General features: G+C 31.4%; 1 protein-coding gene and 1 pseudogene across 2 annotated transcripts; one reads left to right on the forward strand and one right to left on the reverse strand.

Annotated features, from left to right (window-relative positions):
- Positions 1 to 325: 325 nt before the first annotated feature.
- LOC148627275 (uncharacterized) lies at positions 326 to 23,438 on the reverse strand. Of its 2 annotated transcripts, XM_088570766.1 has the most exons (15): positions 23,388 to 23,422; positions 21,612 to 21,645; positions 14,810 to 14,915; positions 13,979 to 14,071; positions 13,657 to 13,737; positions 13,219 to 13,287; positions 12,098 to 12,223; positions 11,602 to 11,661; positions 11,178 to 11,250; positions 10,931 to 10,994; positions 9,619 to 9,709; positions 8,476 to 8,570; positions 4,737 to 4,897; positions 4,067 to 4,141; positions 326 to 3,803 (listed from the first exon to the last, which is right to left on the reverse strand). In XM_088570766.1, the coding sequence occupies exons 3-15, from the start codon at positions 14,912 to 14,914 to the stop codon at positions 3,604 to 3,606; spliced, it is 1,293 nt and encodes a 430-aa protein (XP_088426892.1). In that variant the 5' UTR covers position 14,915; positions 21,612 to 21,645; positions 23,388 to 23,422; the 3' UTR covers positions 326 to 3,603. The 2 variants fall into 2 exon arrangements, with proteins under 2 accessions (XP_088426892.1, XP_088426884.1); XM_088570758.1 differs by lacking the exon at positions 21,612 to 21,645 and having other exon boundaries at positions 23,388 to 23,438.
- Positions 17,763 to 21,950, forward strand: LOC148627276 (uncharacterized; annotated as a pseudogene).
- Positions 23,439 to 23,551: the final 113 nt, after the last annotated feature.

Below are 23,551 nucleotides of genomic sequence, written 5' to 3' on the forward strand. Positions count from 1 at the left end.
GTTATGGCAGGTAAGAGTGAAATGAAAACCGTGCAGTCAGATGGATGAACACCATGATCACTATATACCTCTTACTTTAAGGAGGTAGACCTAGGGTAAGGTACATAACTCTTGAAATCAGTGATATGTTTGTATCATATTTCATTTCACTAAAGCCTGTCAAGCTTTCCTTTGAAACAGAATAAAATAAATCCAAGTTACTTTGATGCTTACATTAGATTGATGAAAATGGTGAATACAAACATTCAAATGATTTTTAAGAGTTGTGTCCCTTACCCTAGATCTACCTCCTTAAGCAGGGGTATAACAACACAAATGAAAACAATTTCACCAAATCAATTTATTACATATCAACAGTACATTTATTATATTCTTTTTTTTTCAAAAGCATACATATACATGGTTATTAAAATGAAATGAAACAAAACAATTGCATCAGTTTTAACCATCATGTAAAAGCAATTGACTATCTTTTCCGATCTAATTTTAGATGCTTTCAGTAAAAGTTCTGTGAGTATTCTAATTGCAAACTACAAAAAACAACTTCATATTATCAACAAAGCATGAGCTGATGTGCAAAGAATCCTCTCTCTCGTAATGTTAAAAAAAAATTAAAAAGGTGTCGCCTTCTGGAAACTCTGCATGTAGTCCACCTTTTAAATATTAAATTTTCAATGGAAGTTTAAAAAAAATAATCCTGTATTTATTAAAAATTATTACAAATCAATAAGCTCAACTTAATTGCATATCTTACATAACATGAAAAGAAATGATTATAAGTAAGTTGTACAATGAAATACATCGGAGAGGAAAATAAAGATATGGTGACCATATTGAGGAAGATGTAATAAAACTATTACAATAAATATCAACATTACATTTTGTATTCAATATACCACTAACAAACATAAAAAACAAAAAAAAACAAATACAAAAGTTATATGGCACACACATAAGTTGATTGGTGGTTAGTAATTCAAACACAAGTAAGATGAGAAATAATTCTCTAGGACATGTATTGTATGGTTCAATTTAAAAATCATGCAAAGGGTGATTCATCATCCCAATCTCCTACAGAGATTATTGTTTCACTGTGTATCACACTGCTATCTTACAGACTGCTATAAAGGATGTAAAACAAGTAACAAGGCATGAGCACTTCTCATTACAAAGCTATTTCTGTTTCTGTACTGAGTGTGGCAAAGGTGAAATATATAATCTTCACTAGATATTGTCATCACCCATAACATTTACCAGTAAATATTTCAATTTAAGGAACCTAGAGTTATTAAATAACTCCTTTAAGATTATCCCCACATAGTTTGCTTCCCTAGGAATTTAGATATAATGAGATAATTTTCAACAGGTTACAAATTTTGGAGGGAAATTTCACAAACTAAAATTTATTGTAAGTATCTATAAAACCAAATTTCTAAGACACTTAAGGTATTGAAACAATTTGAAGGTTTTCCAGCCAAAATGTCTTAATCCAAAAGATAAGCACAGATCATTTATTGTTTACTTTTGCATGATTCTTAGTAGGGACTATACTTAATTTATCATTTTATCATGGGTTTGCATTATTGTGATAACATTATCCTAAGATATTGCCATTGGTAAACTTGTGATGAAAAAATATATAGCATAGTAAAACAGTTATAAACTTTCAAAACCACTGTGTTTGTGATGTTCAGCATGGCAGCCATAAGCTATGTCCCAAGAATTTTCAAATTACTATTTTCAACTATCTGACATCTTATAAAAAATATGAAAATTCTAAGAAATAAATATAAAGATAACATATAAAGACACAAGATAGGCTTATTCAAGTCTGAGTTTTAGACCTTGATCAAGGTATGATTGTCAAAATATACAAAACTAAATGTTGTACATTACATTGTGCTAAGAATACCCCCACTGAAATTTTTACAGAAAACAGAAAGTAGACAAGCAAGAAATCTGGGCAGGAGAGATCACCCAAAAAATCACTGAGTTGTAGGGTAAACAGGAAGAATAATAAGCAAAGAACTTAGAAAAGGATGACATGGTACAAATCATCATGCAAAATCAATAGACTAAATATCAAAGCATTCCCTCCAATAGAAAAAGAGTAGAAAATGACAAGAAGATTGCAATATAAATATAGATATCTTTATAATATATAAAATATATACAAAGAATTTTTAGTAAATTGCTAAAGAAAGAATGTCCCATATCGGCTTCCTAAACCAACTAAAGCTATAAGTAAACACTAAATACTTCTTTACAAATATTAGTTAATAAACACAGTATGCATATCTGCTAATGAGATACTCTTTCTTACTGCAATCTTGTTTTGGTGATTGGTCAAATAATCCCAAAATTGGATGTTAAAACATTATTTTCATGTTCTACATCATTTGATACTTTTTCAGTACTGGGACATTTGTTCAATCTTTAAAAAATGGACAGTTACATGATTAAGTACAATGGATGAAAATGAAGAACAACATACCACAGAAAGCCCTGATAATTTAGTCATATGTAATGTACATTTGTATTTATTTATCACAGATATCTTTAAAAATAAAATATTACAGTAATTTCTGGCACCTTGTTGAGTTTAATACAAAGAAAAGTTTTTAAATCAAATTCTGATGATACTTATTTGATTCTAAAAATTGCTGTAATACCGTAATGTAAAGATTGTAAGTTGGTTGTAAATGTACCAAAGGAGACTCAGTCGAATGAAAATCTTAAAAAAACTTCATGCAAGAATTTTTCCTAAATTTGAAATTTTAAACAAGAAAGTCAAAGGATCCATGCATTAAAATAAGATGGGGGTCACCATTCATTTAAGATATTAATAGATCCGTGAAAAAAAAAAGACAAAAACAGGTTTGCTGTTGTTTTTCCTGTGAAAAGGATTTTTCAAGTATTTGAACTACCCTAATTGGAAATTTCTATGATTTGTCAAACACTATTTTGCATAACTGAATATGATAAGGTGAAACAATGATAGTTTTGAATACCAATAGTTTCTAACATTTGAATTCACCAGCTTCCTTAAAATTTTTGATTTGAACTTTTTTCATAACATGAGCAATTTTTTACTACAGAGAAAAAACATTTTACTTAAAAATTTAGAAAAAAAAAATAATGCCAGAAGCAATTATTTCTTGTACATTATCAATTATATTCTAAAATGTATGTTTGACATATAAATACAAATAAACAAAAAGTATTTTTCGGGATTTCATAGAAAGGACCAGACCTAGTCTAATTTGTATTGTGACATGAAGAAAAATAACTACCAGAGAATTCTAACACCACTACAGTTTATCCATTTACACTATACTACAACCATTTTATAAACCTCTACATAAACCCCATTCAATTAAATTTAAATGATACAATGACACCTGTCAAAGCTTCAAATTAAACCAGAAACCTGTTTAAAGCAAATGATTTCTGTAGTTTTTTTTATATTAATGCTATGAGTATAAGATCTGTCCATACAGACAAGTTCTTAAAATCAGTTTGATTTGTACAGGTTTCACTATTAAAGATATGAAATGCTTTAAAATGTATTCATGATTTTGAAAATGAACACAGTAATTTCATTCACACTTCATCCATATTTAGAGGAATGGCATCTGGTATTCTGCTTGTTTTATTTTTATGCAAATGAGAAGCTCTAAATACTGTGAATGTTCCAAAAAATGAAATGCCAATCATGATATAGAACATTCCTGACCATCCATATTTACCGGAGATCCATCCTATTATTGGTCCTTCTAAACAAGTTCCAACACTTCCAAAGCCTGAAAGATTAAACAACTTAATAAGGCACAAATAGTGTAGTTGTGAGTCATTTAACTTGGTAGTTAAATGTCTTAATTATGCAGATACTGGCAGTTCCCTATAAAATTTCATCAGCACCAAAAAAATAAACATTACACAAATGAAATAAAGCAGACAAAAAGAAGACAAATAACATATTAGGCAGACAACTATGTATAAGGGTGCTAGTTTATTGAAGCATAAATGAATAATTACCATCTAATGAGAATATAGAAGACCTTACCATTAACTAAACCCACTGCTGCAGCTGCTGCATTTTTACCATCTTGTTCTCCCAATTCCGCTGGTATTGCACCACCTATAATTAAGTAATTTGATCCATTGATTAGCACAATATTTACAGTAGAAAAAAACAAAATGTCAATGAGTAGTATTTTGTGCAAGCATAAAAAGAAATAAATTGATAATAAAAAAAATGACAACAAAAATATTTTAAGACAAAATTTTAATCTTTGCTGTACAATAAAATGTTCAATGCATTGATATCATGAATTGTTATTCCTTGTATAATATACATGTACACTAGCAGCACTTATAAGCTTAAAACAGAATAAAGGCAAAAGTATATGTGAAACAGATTTTAAGTTATAAAATTATTTAGCTTTGCTCTATTCTTTACACATACATAAGAACAAAACCTTCTATATTCATTCAAAGAAGTAGAAATATGTAACTCTGATCGTTTCAAAGTAGTTTTTGAACTACTGTGGCAAAATGTAGCCTAAATTAAGTGAATCATGAACATTTTGAAGGATCAAAATAATACAGAAAATTTAAGCTGAACTACCCTCGTGCAAAAAAAAATTGAACTAAGAAAAACACAATCCTTTGACACTGAGGTCAAAGTTAAATAAATGCATAGTCTTGTGGGGGATTACCCAAACAAATCGCACCTAACAGTGTATCAGGCCCACAGTTAAAAATTCCAGCAAGGCACATAAATGTTACATTAAATGTCCATCCCCATTCACAGGTGTAGGAAAACATCATAAGAGATAATGTTGATAGTAAAACTGACAGGCCAATACCAAATAGTGTTCTTCCTTTGAAAGATCTGAAATGACAAAAACAATCAAAAATATATCAATTATTTTTAAGGGGAGTTTTATATAAGTAAATAAAATGTTTCACAGGGCACAGCTAGATACACCTGCACAAGTTGAACCCTGAATAGAACAGACAAATAAAAACACAGCATTCAAGTATGATACAACTATGAATTTTAATTGTGATTAAATGTTTGGCATCAGATAACTCGTCAAATAACTTTTAAAAATACTTGCAATAAACACACACATTCATTCACATCCTCCCTAGGCCCAACAGAAGGATGGACAAAATGATTTCTAATACCCAAAAATTTTCTTAGAGTTATGTTTTTTCATAAGTATGACTGTTTGAGACAACATTAAATTATTTTTGAATTAATGATACATTCAATTCATTTTATTTTCTTTTATTTGATTTCAAATTTAACATTGCAAATTCCCCTAGAATAAATAATGATGATTTTTTCAATAAAAAATATTCTCAGTAATGCATTTTTTTGCATAATATTAAGTACTTGTGAATATGACATTTTTACAGAAGACTTCTTGAGAAGTTGACATATTGACAATGTGTGTTTTCTACACCATTTCCTATCATTTAACTCCTACAATCATTTGCTGTCACAATAAGGACGTGTACAATTGGAGACAACAGTGATGCCTATATATTCAGAAATCATATCATACTTTACTCAGATATATATTTTGATTTGGAAAGTATTTTTGTCAAGTAAAATGATTTTACTGATATCAGTTTGCACATTAAATCTTAAAACATATCTGTGGTGATGCTTTTTGTTAAAAAACTCCGATAGTTTTTCATAAACACACATATACATCTGAAGTATATTTCTGTTGTGTCAACAACAATATGTCAGAAAAAAAAAATTAATGGAAAACTAACAGGCACAAAACATCCCTCACATTACCATGTTTCGACAAAAAAAATTAATTCATCAAAAAATCATTACAAATGAATGAATCAATCTAACCAAGACATTAAAGAGTAATCAAAGGAACCAATATTCTAGCAGAAATCAAAACAGATGTAATCCGGGGACAAAAACCAGACATGGAAAACAGACATACACAACAAAGAACATAAAGTAACTAAAATCATACATACAAAGTAACAAAAGTAAATGAGCAACTCAGACTCCACTCAAAACTGGGAGCATGGACCAGGTGCACCAGTAGGGTAAGCATCCTCTGATTTTCTATAAACACCTGCAGAGCTGAGGAAAGGACAACTATGACATGTTGAACAGATCAGTTTTCATGGTGCAAATGGATACAACGTAACGATCCACAAGTTCATGATGACAACCATAAAAATTCTGTAGTGATGATTTCAATGTTGTAGCAGTATAACCCTGTTACAGAAGCCTAATTGTAAGATGTCTAGTGTGATACAAAAAGTCTGCGTAGTTATGGCAAGCTCTGGCATAGTGTATGGTTGTGATATGAAAACTCCATATTGTAGGTGCTGAAGGGATGTTGCCACAGATGAAAGAAAAGTTGACCACACAGAATGAAAAGTCATCACATTTGCAATAAAGTTTGGTCAATAGTTTTGCTTTACCATCAAAGTCTAAGTGTAGGTCAAGATATGAGGCTGACTTCACAGTGTCTGTAGTATCCTTTATCTCAATTTCTTTGGGGTAGATGTGATGTATCAAATCCCCAAAACTCGGATTGTTTAAAGATAATACGTCATCTATATAGCGGAAACCGAGATTAAAGGATCTAGCTGAACGATATTCTCTTTTTCGGATCAGATCAGCTATTACGTCAGCCTCATAAGGGTGAAGGAATAGGTCAGCAAGTAGAGGAGCACAATTTGTTTCCATTGGAATGCTGATTGTTTATTGAAAAACTTGTCCACCACACTGGAAAAAATATGTTGTCGATAAAAAATTCCAGCATTTTGAGAACATCTTCTTCTGTATGTTTGGAAGATGATTTAGAATTATTTCTTACAAAGTATGACTAATCTCTACCAAGAACTATATATTTATGTCTAGGTGTACCATCTTTTTTGGAGAAACAACAATGTATATGTTTTAACCGAGTATGGGGAATAGAAGTATACAGTGTTGAAAAACTATGAGCACTATAAAAGCAGTGAGAAAGTGGATACCAATTCTCTATTTGGACCAATCTGATTAAAATCAGCTTTTTGTTTGGCTAGTGGCATAGTACAGAGTACTCAGAGCCAAACAAACAGCTGACTTTAATCAGATTGCTTTTTGGACTGAAATGTCAACACACAAGTAAATTAACTTCATCTGAGAGAATACTTGCTTCGCTTCATATACTTTTATACAACAAAATCTTGGTATGAAATTACATAAAAGTTCATTGAATGGCTTAGGGTAATGCACATAAGCTCTGAGGAAATAAAAAATAAATCAAAAAGACAACTGACAAAGCTTCCTCTGTGTCATTTTTAGACCTTCACCTCAAATTCAATGACAGTAGTCATCTAAGTACCAAAACATATACATGTATGACAAACAAGGCAATTTTGATTTTAAAGTTATAAATTTCCCTTTCTCATACAGTAAAATGCCACTGCATATGGTGTATATAATTGTGAGTTGTTAAAAGCTAATAGTGACTATACTTCTTAAAATGCCATCATTGCCCTCAGGACAGCCTTTTGTTATAAGAAAATACATCCCTTACATTTCCTTAAAAATTCATATTTCCAATATCCATACCTTATTGAAAAATATTCTTTCTGACAAAAGATTATAAATGATAGGTTCTATTAATTTTCTGCAGTATTTACTTGAATGTTATTATGTAATCATGAACTAGAGCACCTTTCCAACAAAGTTCAAGTTTTGTAGATCGTAGCTTGGATTTAAATAGTTCTTATTGCCCATTTGTGTTGAAATATACTGGATATAATGAACTGCAATGAAAACGGGAGGTTAAACTCACTACAAAACATGGTTTAACCCACCTTTCATTTTGAAATGCCTGTACCAAGTCATGACCATTATGGTGGTTTCCCAACTTTTCAGTTTATACCATGACATTGCCATTTATTATATGGACTTTCCTTTCGACTACTTCCTAGATTTTATCGGTTAGATTTTATTACCCTCCATAAATTTAACAAAAAATTGGAAAAACAATGAAATTTGAAACTGAGTTTCTATTCATTAAGACTATAACCCGATATTGTGAAAAAAACATTATCAAAGAAACCCATTTTCATCTTTTCTGGGAAGTGTGGATGGGTAAACAGATGGAGGGAATAGAATACCATAGGTTGTATAAAAACTACCACTGAATCAGGAAATCATACTGCAGGTTCTTGTACCTCTATTATGGAAAGTTGATGACAACCAAATGACAAAAAAATCACCATCCCACTGAAACCATCTCCTAATAATTGAAATCACCATCCCACTGAAACAATCTTCTCCTAATCATTGATCAATGTATTGAAATATTTAACTCAATTGAACAATGAACTGAAATATTTAAATCAATTTTGGATTGGATGAGCAGAACAAATTATCAACTACATTACCCCTGTAATTTATTTGTGTATTGTATCAGGACTTACTTGTCAATAACATATCCTATTCCAGCACTTCCTCCTACACCCCCTATCTCAAATATTGTTGCTAGCATACCAGAGGCAGTTGGACTGTAAGCAAGCTTAAATATAATAGTCTTAATCATACAAAGTTCCAAAAATGGTTCAATACCTACTGCTGAAAACAAACAAAATATGGTAATGGAATGTATTTCAAACTAAGTCCATGGTTTATGATACAACACTACATTGTACTACTGTTTACACTCACATCATCAAAAGATATGTTACATTACATTTGAATAATTGATCAAGTTTTCCTTGTTATACCAGCAGAAATACAAATTGTATCAGTTTCTATAACAACAATGTATATTTAGAAATAAAAATGTACTCAAACATCAGCTGAGTATCAAATGTACAGGCATTAAAGTATTTTCTTCCAATCATAGGCTTCATTCACACCACACGAGCGAGTGATTAAAAATTTGTAATTTCCCGCCACATGCCGGGAAATTAAAATGTCGCGTGAAGACTCCCATACCTACCATGTTTACTATGTTTATAGTTGTTATTCATATTGTTGATCAATTAAATACTTGTTGATTTACGATTGTTATTCATGTTTTAAAAGATTAGTTGGTAGTGTATCAACTAATCATAATGATAGTGATATCGATGACGCAATGACTTGATGACTGGAGGGGAGGTCCTTGATGACATAGTTGATGTTGGGAGAATTTAGGGTGTTGTTTAATTTACTTTTTATGGTTTTATTCATGAGAGAAACAGATTCTCCCTCATTTCTCTCTGGGATTAAAGGATTTATCCACTCTCTATAGTTAAATTTTAGATTTTAACTATCTCGAGTGGAGAAATCCTGTTATCCCCTCTAGAATGAAGGAGAATCTATATATAAATCTTACCCTCTGTAACAACTACATTGGTAACCACATATACATGGCATTAAAGTATTGTAAATCTTACCCTCTGTAACAACTACATTGGTAACCACATATACATGGCATTAAAGTATTGTAAATCTTACCCTCTGTAACAACTACATTGATAACCACATGTACATGGCATTAAAGTATTGTAAATCTTACCCTCTGTAACAACTACATTGGTAACCACATGTACATAGCATTAAAGTATTGTAAATCTTACCCTCTGTAACAAATACATTGGTAACCACATGTACATGCAATATCTGACAACTTTCAAACAAAACATGGCTATGGCTACTTCTGGTAACATTCTGAAAAGCAATGTGTATTGCTAATTTATAATTACTGTACTGTTTTAGTGTTGCTATGCTGCAATTGGACTATGGTACTCATTTTTAATTGCATGTACTGTGAAGAATCTTTTATCTTGGGTATCAACTTTTGTGGATTGTCAAAGCTTTGGTTCACCGATTATTAATACAAATACCAATACACCACTTGGGTACAATTTAGAACTTGGGCCAAATTATGGTTTGCCAGAACCCTAAAAAACACAAAAATTAGTACACCATGAAAAGTATTTCTTCAATTACAAATGTACTTCCAGAAAAATATATCTTATGCTGTCAAACAAATACACTTACTCATATCACACATTTTGAATATTGATTGAATACCGTTATGTTGAGTAAAGCATGTATACAATCATCCATAAATCAAAGTTATGAACTCTCTGGCAAATTTTACTGACCTCATACACCTTCACAACTAGATTTTGTATAGTGATAAAACTACTTATACAATACATGTACATTGCTAGAAAATATCAAATATTTATTTGTGTCATAAAAGTTTCACTGTGAATATAAATAAATTTGATATTTTACAGCCATGTTTCTGAAATACTTTAATCCTGCATTTCATCCTTTTAGGAAACATTCTTATAGTAGACATATTCCAAATTGGGAAATACAGTATTGTTTCAGAATTATACTGGACAAAAACTGGTACCAAAATAAGCATACTCATATCACAAAACTTTTGTCTGAAACGTTGATGGCCTTCCAAAATGATCATTATCAAAGCAAATTTTCTGTTTGTAGAAAGTAAGGGCATTGCTTGAGTTAAGAAATTGATTTTCTACTAAAAATCAATAAACATCAATGTCCTGCATGAATTCTCCCTCTGCTGTTCATTCAGTGTACTGCCATTTCACCCCAAATAATCTTTACCAGAAGCGGGGTAAAGTATAAATTACTGTAATGATTTTTTCCCAAATTTGGAATATGGTCTATGGTCACCTGCTTTGTGCTTTAGATGTTTGCTCAAAAATATAAAAGGTAAACAGGAGATGATATAAAGTTACTTTACAGCAATGATTTATTTACATAATTTAGCAGGATAAAAAAATAAACAATTAGTCATGTTACTATCATTTATCAAATTTTTGTTATGACTTGGTGTAATTTTTATGAAGTTAAGTTCATTTTTGTCCTTAGTACCATAAGTTAGCATAAGAAATCAACACCTACGGTATTTTCAGAAGCTGCATCCAAGTCAATTTTCCTGCTGTTTTAGAGGAAGTTGCATTCTTATCTGAATAGTAAAGAAGTTATGTGCATTAATGCTAGCAACCAATAAAAATCCAATTAAGGAAGTTTTAGCCATATACTAAATCTGAACATCCACAATCTTTCTGCAATTGTATAAAAAGTTTAAAGTTATGTATATTTATAAATGAATTGAAAAAGCACAAACTCAAAAATCAGTACTAATCACCTTTTCCCGGAACTTCTATTCCAACTTCATCTGGTTGTTGATAAAAAAACCACACTAATATGCCTATTATTATCTGCAAAGATATTTAAAATATTCCTCAAACAATTAATGCATATTGAAAAATATTCTAAATGAAAAATTCCTGATCTACAAAAATCTTTAACTATGGCACTTTAAAATCATTTCTTGAATCTTAGCCCCACATTCATCTTGTTTGCTTGCTTGATTGCTTGTGATTTTATTTCCCATATATTTCATTTATTACAGAATTATAACACTGATTCAGTTGAACAGATTCTCCTTTGTATCAGTCATATTTTTATAACAGAAGCTGCTCGTAGGCATGTCAGCCCACAATGTGAATTACAAATATTTATAAGCTTGCAGAAGAGAGGCTTGATACAAAGCTTAACCTACTACATACCATGATAAATGATGGAGTTGCATAGACTGACCTCCAACCATATAAATTCTGTAAGTATACCTGGAAATAAATAAACCACACTGGGTCAGAATTATAAGTTAAATACATTTTCAAATGACGTTTTCTCTCCTCTGTAAAAATATTTCTACAATATCTGCTTAGAAAGACAAAATGTTTTTCAATCAACATGATATATCAATGCAATACAATGACTGTTTATTCAGAAGATAAAGTTATGGAAAAGGATTTCATTTCATAACAGCCATATCTGCCAGAACTATACATTTTAGAGTACCACAAAAAGATGTATATACATAATATCACTCAACCGTTTTTGACTGTAGACAATTTTTGCATGTGTACACTTGAATGTTGTTTTTGACAGGGGGTTGATTATTCAGCATAAGCGACATATAGGTCCTAAGCTTATTCCTCTTTGGGTTAAATATATTTTGGGCAAACAGATACATGTAAATGATGTTCAAAATAAACTTACAGCTAAAGCTGTTCCACCAATACCACCAGCAAATGCACAAGTACCAAATATACCAAAGACAGTATTCCTTACATTGTCTGGATACCATGCTCCAAGGGACTTCATGCAGTTAGGCCAACATTGAGCCTAAAATAAAAAAAAATCTCTTATTTGAGTCCTTTATAAAAAAAAAACTAATTAGGACTAATGGTGAAAATGGAGCCCCATATCTTTTAATGAAATCCAAAATCAAATCTTGTTACATTTAATCTACCTGTAAAGACCATCTTGCATAGCTCCCAGTTTTCTGTTAAAACTTGGGTACCTGAAAATAACTAGGAAAATGCTTAGATTTAATCGACATGAAAATGACATATTAGCATACAAGGCTCAAGCTACTTGGGAAAAACAGGGAGAAGTGACTTCTCTTTCAGAGAGACACTAGGGAGAAGTGGGGATGAACAGGGAGAATTGAATGCATACATGCATCATTTACCAATGCTCTTTAAAATTATGTGTTATATGTTACTTACATGCACACAATATAAGCAAGCATTTTCAATTATTCATTTTCTTTTACATGTATTGAGATAAATGTTACTTTTTCTTTAAGCTACATATGTAAGTAACTAAATATTTTTGACAAAATGAAATCAGCCTGCTGACAGAATGATTGACTGTATCATGTATTCATGAAATTGAATTTCTAATCTACATTTTGTATGCCTCTATCCCTTACCAAATTTATTACAGCAAAATTAAATATATGATTGAGCAAAGCTTCTTGCATTGCATTGTCCTATTGATTTTGTCTTTTTTAGCTAAAAGACGGAGTACAGTTGATCATGGGCGATGTTTGAAAATGAGAGGGCAACTTCACTTTTGGTGTTGTCTGAGGGTGTAGTGAACGACTCCAGGGTGACTATTTCACCCGAATCGCCCTGTAGGGTGAGCCCTGAGCATAAGACATATAATAAATCTCAGATGTAATTCAAATCTGAAGACTACGAGGAACTCCAAGATCTTTTAACCTGGATATCCTACACTCATCCCAAAAAAGACACACATTTGATAACGTATTGAATATTTCCTAATCATTATTTCCATTTGAAATTAAAACCTGTACATCTTTTATGTTATACCTGTGCTGTGCCATTGAGGAAAAGCAATATGAAAGCCATAGAAAATCCACCTGTCCATCCAAAAGGAAGCTGGAAAAAAAACATGCATTGAAAAAGTCACAAATATAGATAAAGAACACTCAAAACAGGCATTTAAAGATAAAACACAAAATTGTATATTTTCCTTTAGACAAATTCTGTGGTAGGTTGAACAATGTTTTCATAAATATTCTATATAAAGATCTATGGGGGATTTCAGCTTTATTATTTAACAACATGCCAATGTTTTCATCTCTAAAAAATAAGAAGTTCCAATTGAAGTGTATTCATTTGGTAAATCATTCATGTTTGAAAGTTTTATGATATATGAAGTAATTATAACAAAATAAAATTGTTAATAAAAACCTCATATTGCTTTTAGGTAAAACAGAAGTAATTTCTACATCCAAATAAACTCACCATAGAAAGACCAGAAAATATTAGACAGCAACTGAAAGTTCTTCTTGCCCCAAATTTGTCGCCAATTGGACCAAGTAACATCTAAAAATAATTGGTATATTTATTGTTGCAATGGCGATTTCATGTCATTGTTTGACTAAACATGGAATATTAACTACACACAATCATATACTAGATCATGTCCAACACATGGTATAATACCAAATTATAAAGTATTGTACATCGGAGAGAGACAGAAATGTGATAACTTTCTATTCATGGGTTTGTCAATTCCTGATAAAAAATGAAGAAACAAGCCTCACACTTATAATTTAATAAATACCTGCATAACAGCATAGGGTAGAAGAAGAGCAGTGTCTAACCATCCTAAATCTGTTTTATTTAATCCAAGGTCCTTTTCTAAATTATATTTGATCTGAAAAAGAATCAAATGCTGCCTCTGAGAAAAAAACCATACACAACTCATTGTATATTTGACAAATAAGATTCATTAATAGGTGTATTAGTTTAATGCATTTGCAGACATACAATCTGACACAACAGTAAGAATGAGAACATTTTGTTAATAATGTGGTCGCTCCTCAGTACAAGACCAAAACTCAAAGCTGAATTTTACACACGCTATAACACTGAAGCACCAGTCCCCAGAAAAGTACATCCGTATCTTATACTCATTTCTTTCTGGATTGTAAGCCAACCCATATGTCATAATCAAAAATTGAAATACTTTGAAAGTAACACATTTTCTCACTATTATTAAATTTGCACAGATAAATGGTGCCTTAGATGCAAGAAAGCTGCAAACACATCATTATCAATTGTGTTTTCATGCATCCCTTGTAAGACAGGAAATTTCTTAATGGAGGTCTTGTCATTTTTATTGTTCTCCTATATTTTTTTTATATACAATAGCTGGTTTTGTACAATTTAAAAACAAACTCATTTATATACAATGTACATGTAGCTAGTAAGAGCTTAATATTAAATCTGAGTCTGTGTTGAAAGATAGATGTTGACCTCTTGTTCAGTTTGTCTGCACACTTCGTTTCCCTTATTAATTACAATATAGTCTAATATTCAATGAGAATTATATCACAAAAAAATATGTTTTTCGAATAACTCTACAAATCTTAGAAGACAATTCAATACTCACTACACCAAGAGGCTTCCGCAAGAAGTAAGTTGATGCATAAGCAACCCAACCTAACACAAAAATTAAAACTTGTCTCCTCTTTAAAGGTGTTTCTAACATCTTCATGCTGAAATTTAACCAAAGTGTGTAAGTGTATTTTTACTTTAAGTGGCAAAACCTTAATTTATGGAATATCTGTCAAAAATCTACAACTTATTAGGGAAGAAACTTCATCAACGTCCTATACACATGTATGTAGATGCTCTGAAACACTTAATATTTCAAATTTGTTCCGTCAGAAGTGATGTATTTCGAAAATGACATATGCAATGAGTTAGGACATGATTGTTTGAATGCATACTTACAGTCTCACATATTTGATTGAGACATGAGTGATAAAACAACATAGCGTTACATTATTAACAAAGTCAAATGTATTGGAGTAAAATATATCTCTGTCCCTAATAGGCAAAGCTTAAATCATATTACTGATAACAGCATAACATTACACAAGATACATTTTTCCGATGCAGTTGGCATAGCTTTGCTTTTTACCCTTTGACTTTAAGGTCACTCTTCTATGGAAACGCAGTTCTTTTTCCCGATTGGCCAAATACTGATAACTTAGTGGCGTTCGAAAAATCTGCATCGAAAATTTTGAATGGTGTTAAAAAAAAACTTTATCGGAACCTTAAAAATTGCGTGCCATGTCACGGCATGTGTTATTTTCTTAAAAGAAATGTAGAAACTTAGAAAAGTAAATAACAAAATTTTACTGCATCTGCTATCTTTATTTTTAAAGATAGTACTTGTTGTTTACTCCAATAGAATTACTTTAGGTAATTTACACTTTAATAGAGCAAGAAGCTGACAGTAGAAAAAGCTATGCATCCATCAAATACATCATGACTGTGTGTAAATTTATACCATAATAGCTTGAAATCATCTGTCAAAAGAAATGTTATCTGAATAGAAAACTTGACTGTTGGAAAAGTGAGTTTTTTGTACAGTGTGAACATTTTTTTTCTTATTAATCTTCTAACAAGAATTGGAGAGTAACTACAATGCATGAATTGTTTAATTTGCAAAAATAAAATTTTACAAACCAATTACCTTTTAACACTAAATATGAAGTGTAAGTCTGAATTTGTTATGAATGTTTATAATAAATTTCAGCATTGTCTAGTCAAAATAGTCACTCCAAAAAAATATTTGGGGTAATTCTGAGTAAAAGAGTAATTAAGGGAACCAAGAATCCAGTGGAAATCAAAAGATTGTAATCCAGGGAACAAAGACCAGACATGGAAAACAGACACACACCACAAAGAACATAAAAAAAAAAACAAAATAAAACATACAAAGTAACAAAAGTAAATGAGCTACATGTACTCACACTCTACTAAAAACTGGAGAAAACTGCAAGTGTGAATCAAGGAGTTTTTTCCTAATTAAATAGTCGTATTATCTTAACTTGGTTCACTTATGTCCTATAAAGTATCAATATCACGTTTCATCAGGTTTGCATCTTTATTCAGGAGCTTTAAAATAGCACCATGGCAAACCTATTTGCATATATACTGTCAAATGCGATTGAGAACCAAATTAGTCTTGAAAAACATTCTCTAACTCCAATAATTAAATTGAAACCAAATCATAGCTTTTTCCAAGACTTTGCCAAAAGTTTAACTAGTGTTAATGAGTCTTACCCATACGTGCAATTCCTTATTAATTATTTGACCCAGACACTAAAAAGGTGGTAAGAATTTATGTTTCAAGATTATGGCTTTAGCATCAATTCAAGTTTCACCTGCCTCTATAAATTAGTCTACTATAAAAATCCTTGTTTGTATGGGAGACCTTTAGGAAAGTTAAAAAGACACATTTTGTAATTATAGAGCTCACAATATTTTGCTGTGCTTTTTATAATTCTTGTATGTAAAAATGAAGGCCATACAGATCAACAATGGGACAGTGCATGTAAAATCAACAAACAAGCAAAGTAACAAAGTAACATACATGCACATGTAGTATACTGGGGTTCTCACTGTATCATGGTAGTTAACTGTTTTCTAGACAGAGGAAAAACAAGCCTTTGGAAAGTGGATTTTTATGCTGTCTGAAGTTAGTACAAACTCTAACTTCATTGCATTAAACATATTTTTCTGATGCAGCATCTTTAACAGTCAGTAATTGCTTGTAAAAAGGTAAGGTAAATTTATGTGCGTAAAAAAATGTTCCCATTGAATCACTGTACTAAAAAGAAATATCCTCTAAAATTATTAATCGTCTGATTATAGCTGAAATATTGCTGCTCAGACGTTAAACCCCAACAAACAAACAAACAAACAATCTAAAATTATTTTTATCAAATACCTAGCAATGGTAATTTGTAGGAATGCACTTCAACAACTTTTCAATGGATCATAATAACTTTTAATTATATCCTTATTTTATCTTCATTCAGTTTGACAGCAATCTTCTGAATATGACCATTGAAAATCACATAAAAATTTCAAGTTGATCCTGATTTTTCCTATCCTACAGAAAACTTGACAAATTTGTGGTTTCAAAGTTTACACTTAATCCCTAGGTTAAGCACAACAAATACTGAAAATGTGCTTCATTCCATGTTCTTGATCTAATCATACCAGAATACAGTGGGACCTGCGATTTAGTGGGAACAGAGAAAAGATGTAATTTGAAAGTCTTTGACATCAGGGTGATTTGACAGATTATTTAGGCCAGGTGATTTGATTGGTTATACTATTAATGGGTGGTACTATCCAACACCATACTCTATATACATGTAACAATGACCCTTGTTTCAGACTTAAATGCATCATATTATTGATATTTTACACAAAAAAGTTTTAAAAAAAAACATGTTTATAGCTAATTTTAGGTTTGGACTTCAGTTCTACCCAGTTCAGACTGAGCCTCACTCTACCTTAGACATACTTCTAAGACAGTTAGAATGGGGAAATGCTCCCTGACCTTCGTGGGGTCTGGGAGTAGGCCAAAGAATCTAAACAGCAGTCCAGCCGCCAGTACTATAGTAGAACAGAGTTCTTCAGTCAGGTATCCTGGACTGGCCGAAGGCTGGGCTTCTCTACCAACACCAGTTAGTTCTACTATTCCACTCTCACTGACTGTGAGCAGTATCACTAATTACCAACAAGAAGCGTCAAGAAGCAACAAGAAATTTATTTAGCGACAAGAGGTTTAAGTTAGCGACAAGAAACTAAAAATACCGACAAGAGGAGAGAGACTATATTTATTTGCTGTTTGAATTATAAAAAGATGAAAAAATAGAAATAATTGTAAGAAGTTATAAATCCCTGTTTTTTTTTTTTTAAATTGTACATGCAAAGTTGATAAAAACAGAGACATTAATACGCATTAATCAAATTGAAGATGAAACCCATTTCTTCATACACTCTCCCACCTACATTATGATTAACTATAGAAATGATTTAATAACTAAAATTAAAAAATATATAAACCACTTCAACTCACTAACAGAAAACAACACAAGTTTGATTTTTAACTCTAACTCACTCCCAATACTCAAGGCAACAATTGATTATATCAACAACTGCCAAACTTTCATTCAAAGTATAACCTTATTATTTTCTGGTTGGTCACCATTGTCCACAACATTATACATGTACATGTAAATGATAGCAATGTTTTGTTTATACAAATGTATGTGCATTATGATATTATTGTGTCATGACCATTTAATGTGTTTGAACAATAAATAATTTGAATTTGAATTTGAAAAAAATTTGCCATATAAAGTTTAAAATTTCAAGAAACTAATATTAATCAAATACATCATTTTAAATGACATTTTAAAATATAATAAAGAAATAAATTGATGAAAAGGCTGAAAAATAACGTAATTTGCAAAGATTTTAGTTTAAAACATGCTACATTTTTATCAAAAGATTAAGATACATGTTATCTTTGATGTTATATGCTATTTTTATTATTAAAAAATATTTGAAATCATTCTTAAAGAATGCAGATATGTCAGAATTCTAGATCATTCTGAATTCCGATAAATTTTTATATTTACACATATCAGTCAATCGAATTAATTAAGTTATGACATTCATCCACGCGCCAGTCAACAAGGTGTTAATCACTGACTTATGGTGGCACATGGTCTTTCCCCAAAACGTAGGTTGTTAAATTGTTAATTGAGGTAGTTCTGATATTAATCACCTAAAAGAAGCCACTCACCCTTTGATCTCACAATCAAAAGTCTTGGTAGCTAGAATTGTTGTTGTAACTTTCAGAATCAAACACACTGATTATTTTGATGTAAAAATTAACAAAAGGCTCCCAGGAGCCTGAACCGCTCACCTGGTTGAATTTAGCCTTTCAAAGGCAATAAATTTAACAAGAAGTTGTCTGACAATTTTGACTCAAGATGCCTTTGGTAGGACTTATAAGATCTTTTCAACAATTGAAAGTTTCTTTTAATCTATCATAGTTTTCAAGATATTGACTGAAAACTGTCTCAAAAAAGAAGTCATTTTTCCCCTTTCAAGGGCAATAACTCTTACAAGGAGTTATCTGACAACTTTTATCCCTGAAGACTTTTGTAGTCCTAATAATATGGATTATTTCTGCTATTGAAAGAATTTGGCTAAATCTAACGGTTTTGGAGATATATGCGAAAAACTACTTTCTGACCCGTGTTTAATTTTAGTAACAGCTGCCATGTTTTTTGACAGATCAAAAATCCCCACATAAGTTCTATGCAGGATACACCAAGAAACATTTGTACCAAGTTTGGTTTCAATTGATCAAATAATGCCAAAGGAGAAGATTTTTGAAAGAAATAACATTAAAAATAGCAAAAATTGTTGAAAAAGGGCAATATCTCCAACATGACTCAACAGTTTAAAACCAAAATTTGACCAGAGATTGATCTCATCATGCGGAACACGTTTATCCATGTCAGAATTTATAGCTAAACTTAACAGTTTAGGAGATATACATGTATGTGAAAAACTACTGTTTGACCCCTATGTTCTATTTTTAGTAACAGTGGCCATGTTTTTTGACGGATCAAAAATCCCACCAGTTCTATGCAGGATACCCCAAGGAACATTCATACCAAGTTAGGTTCAAATTAGTCAAGTAGTTTCAGAGGAGAAGAGTTTTGTATAATTGTTAACGAAAACGACGATGACGGACGCCAAGTGATGGCAATAGCTCACATGGCCTTTGGCCAGGTGAGCTAAAAATAATATTGGCCGTAATAATAAGTTTTTTAGCATCATAATTTATGAAGCCATAGACCAGAAAACTAAGTAAAGTAAAAACACTGTTGATGATTCTAAGCGTGGTTGTTTTGTTAGACATTTACATTCAAAGGGTTACTAGTACATAACTTGTTTTTCTACCAAGATGACTGAAGCCAAAACTTCCTCAAATTGTCTATTTTGTGCTAGATCATACTGCAAACATAAATAAGAGAGCCCAATCAAAGAAAATGGAGTATTGGGATGATTATGGAACATGGGATTCCAAAACAACATCCACCAAAACTACATATTATGTACGAAAAGTTGACGGCACTCTTCAGTCATGTGTCAAAAAGAATGGTCTTTATTGCAAAGAAATAAAAAAGGAATTTATTCTTTTAGAACCTTAACCAGACGATTCTAATTTATTTGTGCTAAAGAGTTACTACGCATCCCTGAAAAGGGATAAAAAATACAAGAAGAGAATATGTTTGAGAAAATGCCTGGCCATTCAAATGACACAATGTCTAAAGCAGCTGCCGAATATATTGGCTCTTATCCGATTGATGACATAAATAGACATGAGAACGCAAGAATTACAAAGCAAGAGTACATTCACACTTCGCCAGCTATCAAAAATAAAGTGCATTATGATATTGAATGTGATAAAACAGTGAAACAGGTTTTCATTGAAAATTTTAACTCTGACCACCAACCTAGAGACCCAAAATATATTCAGAATCAAAAGTATCTAATGCATAAAAACGATAACCCTTCGAACACACAGAATGTCGCTGACGATATGTAAAGCGCTATTAGCATGAATTCTGCTAAACATCCTTTTATAAAAGAGATAGTTCAGACCTCAGGCAAGCCTCCAAATGTTATCTGCTATACAGATTTTCAAATGAAGCATTCTGCCAGTGCCTGCAGGTCCAATTTATTTGCTTTGGGACGGCTCATATCACACGTACCAGCATTTCTTTATGCACATTGCTTCTATGCTGGAGTGTACAATATCAGAAACTCTACTGAGTGTCAATGACATAGTCATTGGGTCAGGTGAGGAAAAGACTATCAAGACAAGCTTTCCTGGCTATGAGTTAACACTCAGTACACGACACTTGAGCAAAAACGATTCAAGGCATTTAAGAAACAAGGTTGGTATGAATGAGAAAGTCTCCAAGCAAATAATAAGAGACTTATTTGGAGCTCAAGGTCTTACAGAGACCAACACAACTGTCGACTTTACATCGCAAGCAACAGAAATTGAAAGCAAATATGAAGACCTAATTGGTCCTTACGTAATGGGCAAAGTTATTCCTACTATCAAGGAATATGTTTATAAAGCAAGAAAGACAGATGCTAGAATTTCTCTGCAATGGAAAAACAATAATTGTGAGTCTATTAATCACATCCTGAAACTAAATCAGGAATGGAAGCCAGAAAAGCTGCCAAAGTTGATCAACAAAATCCATAAAGAGATTACACTGCAAGAAAGCTTAATATATGGCGCACTTTATGCACACGGAGACTATGAGTTGTCTCATGTTACCAGTCACCTGCAGTGTACATAATCACTCTGGCAGAGCAAATCTGAAAAAGAAAAAATGACTCTGTTGCAAAACTTAATGTGCTGTGGCAGAAAGGGTGTTAAGACATCAAGCAATGTTATAACATCTACTGATGGGAAACTGGTGATTCCCAAAACAACTGCTTGTGCCAGAAAGCCTGGCCAGAGGAAATGCACAAGGTCGGCAAAAACACACTCAGCTAAGAAGCAAAAGCTTCATTAGTATGAGAAAATGGATGTGGCAAATACAACTCCTGCACCCTTTAACGTTGTATATATGTTTATAAGTAAATATTAATAAAAATAAAAAAAATAAATAGATAAAAAATTGAATGACAAAAGAAAAATATACAAAATTTAGAAAATTCATAAATGATAGTTGCAAATTTTAACATGAAAATGATTTCAGTAAAATTCAATGCGTATCTTTATTAGTATAATTAAAAATTCCAAGAAAATGTTGGTTTTTTTTGTTTTATACCTATTCCAAATTGGCAAAGCGCTCCAGATGAAACTAACAAAAATAAAATAAAAATTATAAAACACAAGTTACTTCAATATCTAAATTCAAAAATTGAACAAATTACAAATTTATAAAACAAAGAAAATCCAAATAAATAATTCGGTCCTTTATATTTGCATATAATTCTGCTATTTTTGGCAAAGCATTACTGATGAGACTTCAAAAGTCAAAACATGTGCCTCAAAATTTTTGAACATTTTTATTTCATTTTAAAATAAAAAAAAAACTAAACAAAACAATTTTGGAATTTTGGTCAACTTTAAACAAGTTTATAACACAAAAACCACAATAAAATGATATGCAATTATTCCGCTATTTTTTGACAAAGTGTTACTGATGAGACTTCAATATTCAAAACATGTACCTCAAAATTTTTAAACATGTTTACTTCATTTAAACAAACAAAAATAAATTAAAAAAAACACAACAATCATTTTGGAACTTTAAGCACATGTATAACACACAAACCACAATAAAATATAGCATTGGAAATTTTGATATTTACAGATGGGTAACTTTACTATTAAAGTCAAAATTTATTTAGCTCAAAGAATCACTTCCTCTCCATTATTGTGTCACTAGCTTTTGTATTTTAAACCTTACATGGCCAAATCATATGCATGTACAAAAGTTTTTTTTTTAATATAACTTCTTACAATCTTCTCCATTTTCAGTTCTCCTATTAATAAAGATATTTTTTTCTCATCTTTTTATTATTCAAACAGCAAATAAATATAGTATATCTCCTCTTGTCTGTATTTTTTTTTAGTTTCTTGTCACTAATTCAAGCTTCTTGCCACTAATTCAAGTTTGAAGTTTGTTGTTGCTTCTTGTCTGCAATTTGTGACACCAACAGTGAGAGACCTGTATTTGTATTCAATTTAGTTTAAAAACTCCAATCATAAGAAAGAGCCTCGTAGTCACCGGCGCGTTTTTCTGTCTATGTGGGGGAAATACTATCAAATACGAGTCGACTAATGACCCCTGTTTGATAGTATTTCCCCACATAGACAGAAACAAGTGCATTTGCTCATAGAGTAAAACAGGCTTATTGACAATATTGTAAACCCGTCAAACGAGACCATGGTATGTCTACATTACTCATTAGTACATGGCCATGGGAGGCAATTTTTTTTGCATAGTCGCTTCACAAAAAATGTCTCTGAAAGCATGTGCATGACCTCTAAAAATCACTAAAAATGAAAATGTGTCAAAAACTTTCTATTTAGTATAAACGTATACCTAGAAACAGTAGCGTGTCAAAATGTTAGGTGTCCGTTCACTTGCGATTGTCGTATGTTTCAATTGTAAAACATTCTATGAAAAAATCTATTGAATTTTTAATGGTATTTAATTGAAGTTTTACATAAAAGGGATTTTTTTCTTAGATTTTTAGTATTTTTCCA

This window comes from Perna viridis, chromosome 1 (assembly GCF_037379345.1).
Source record: "Perna viridis isolate PV_CMFRI_1.1 ecotype Kerala chromosome 1, ASM3737934v1, whole genome shotgun sequence".
Taxonomy (NCBI): Eukaryota; Metazoa; Mollusca; class Bivalvia; order Mytilida; family Mytilidae; genus Perna; species Perna viridis.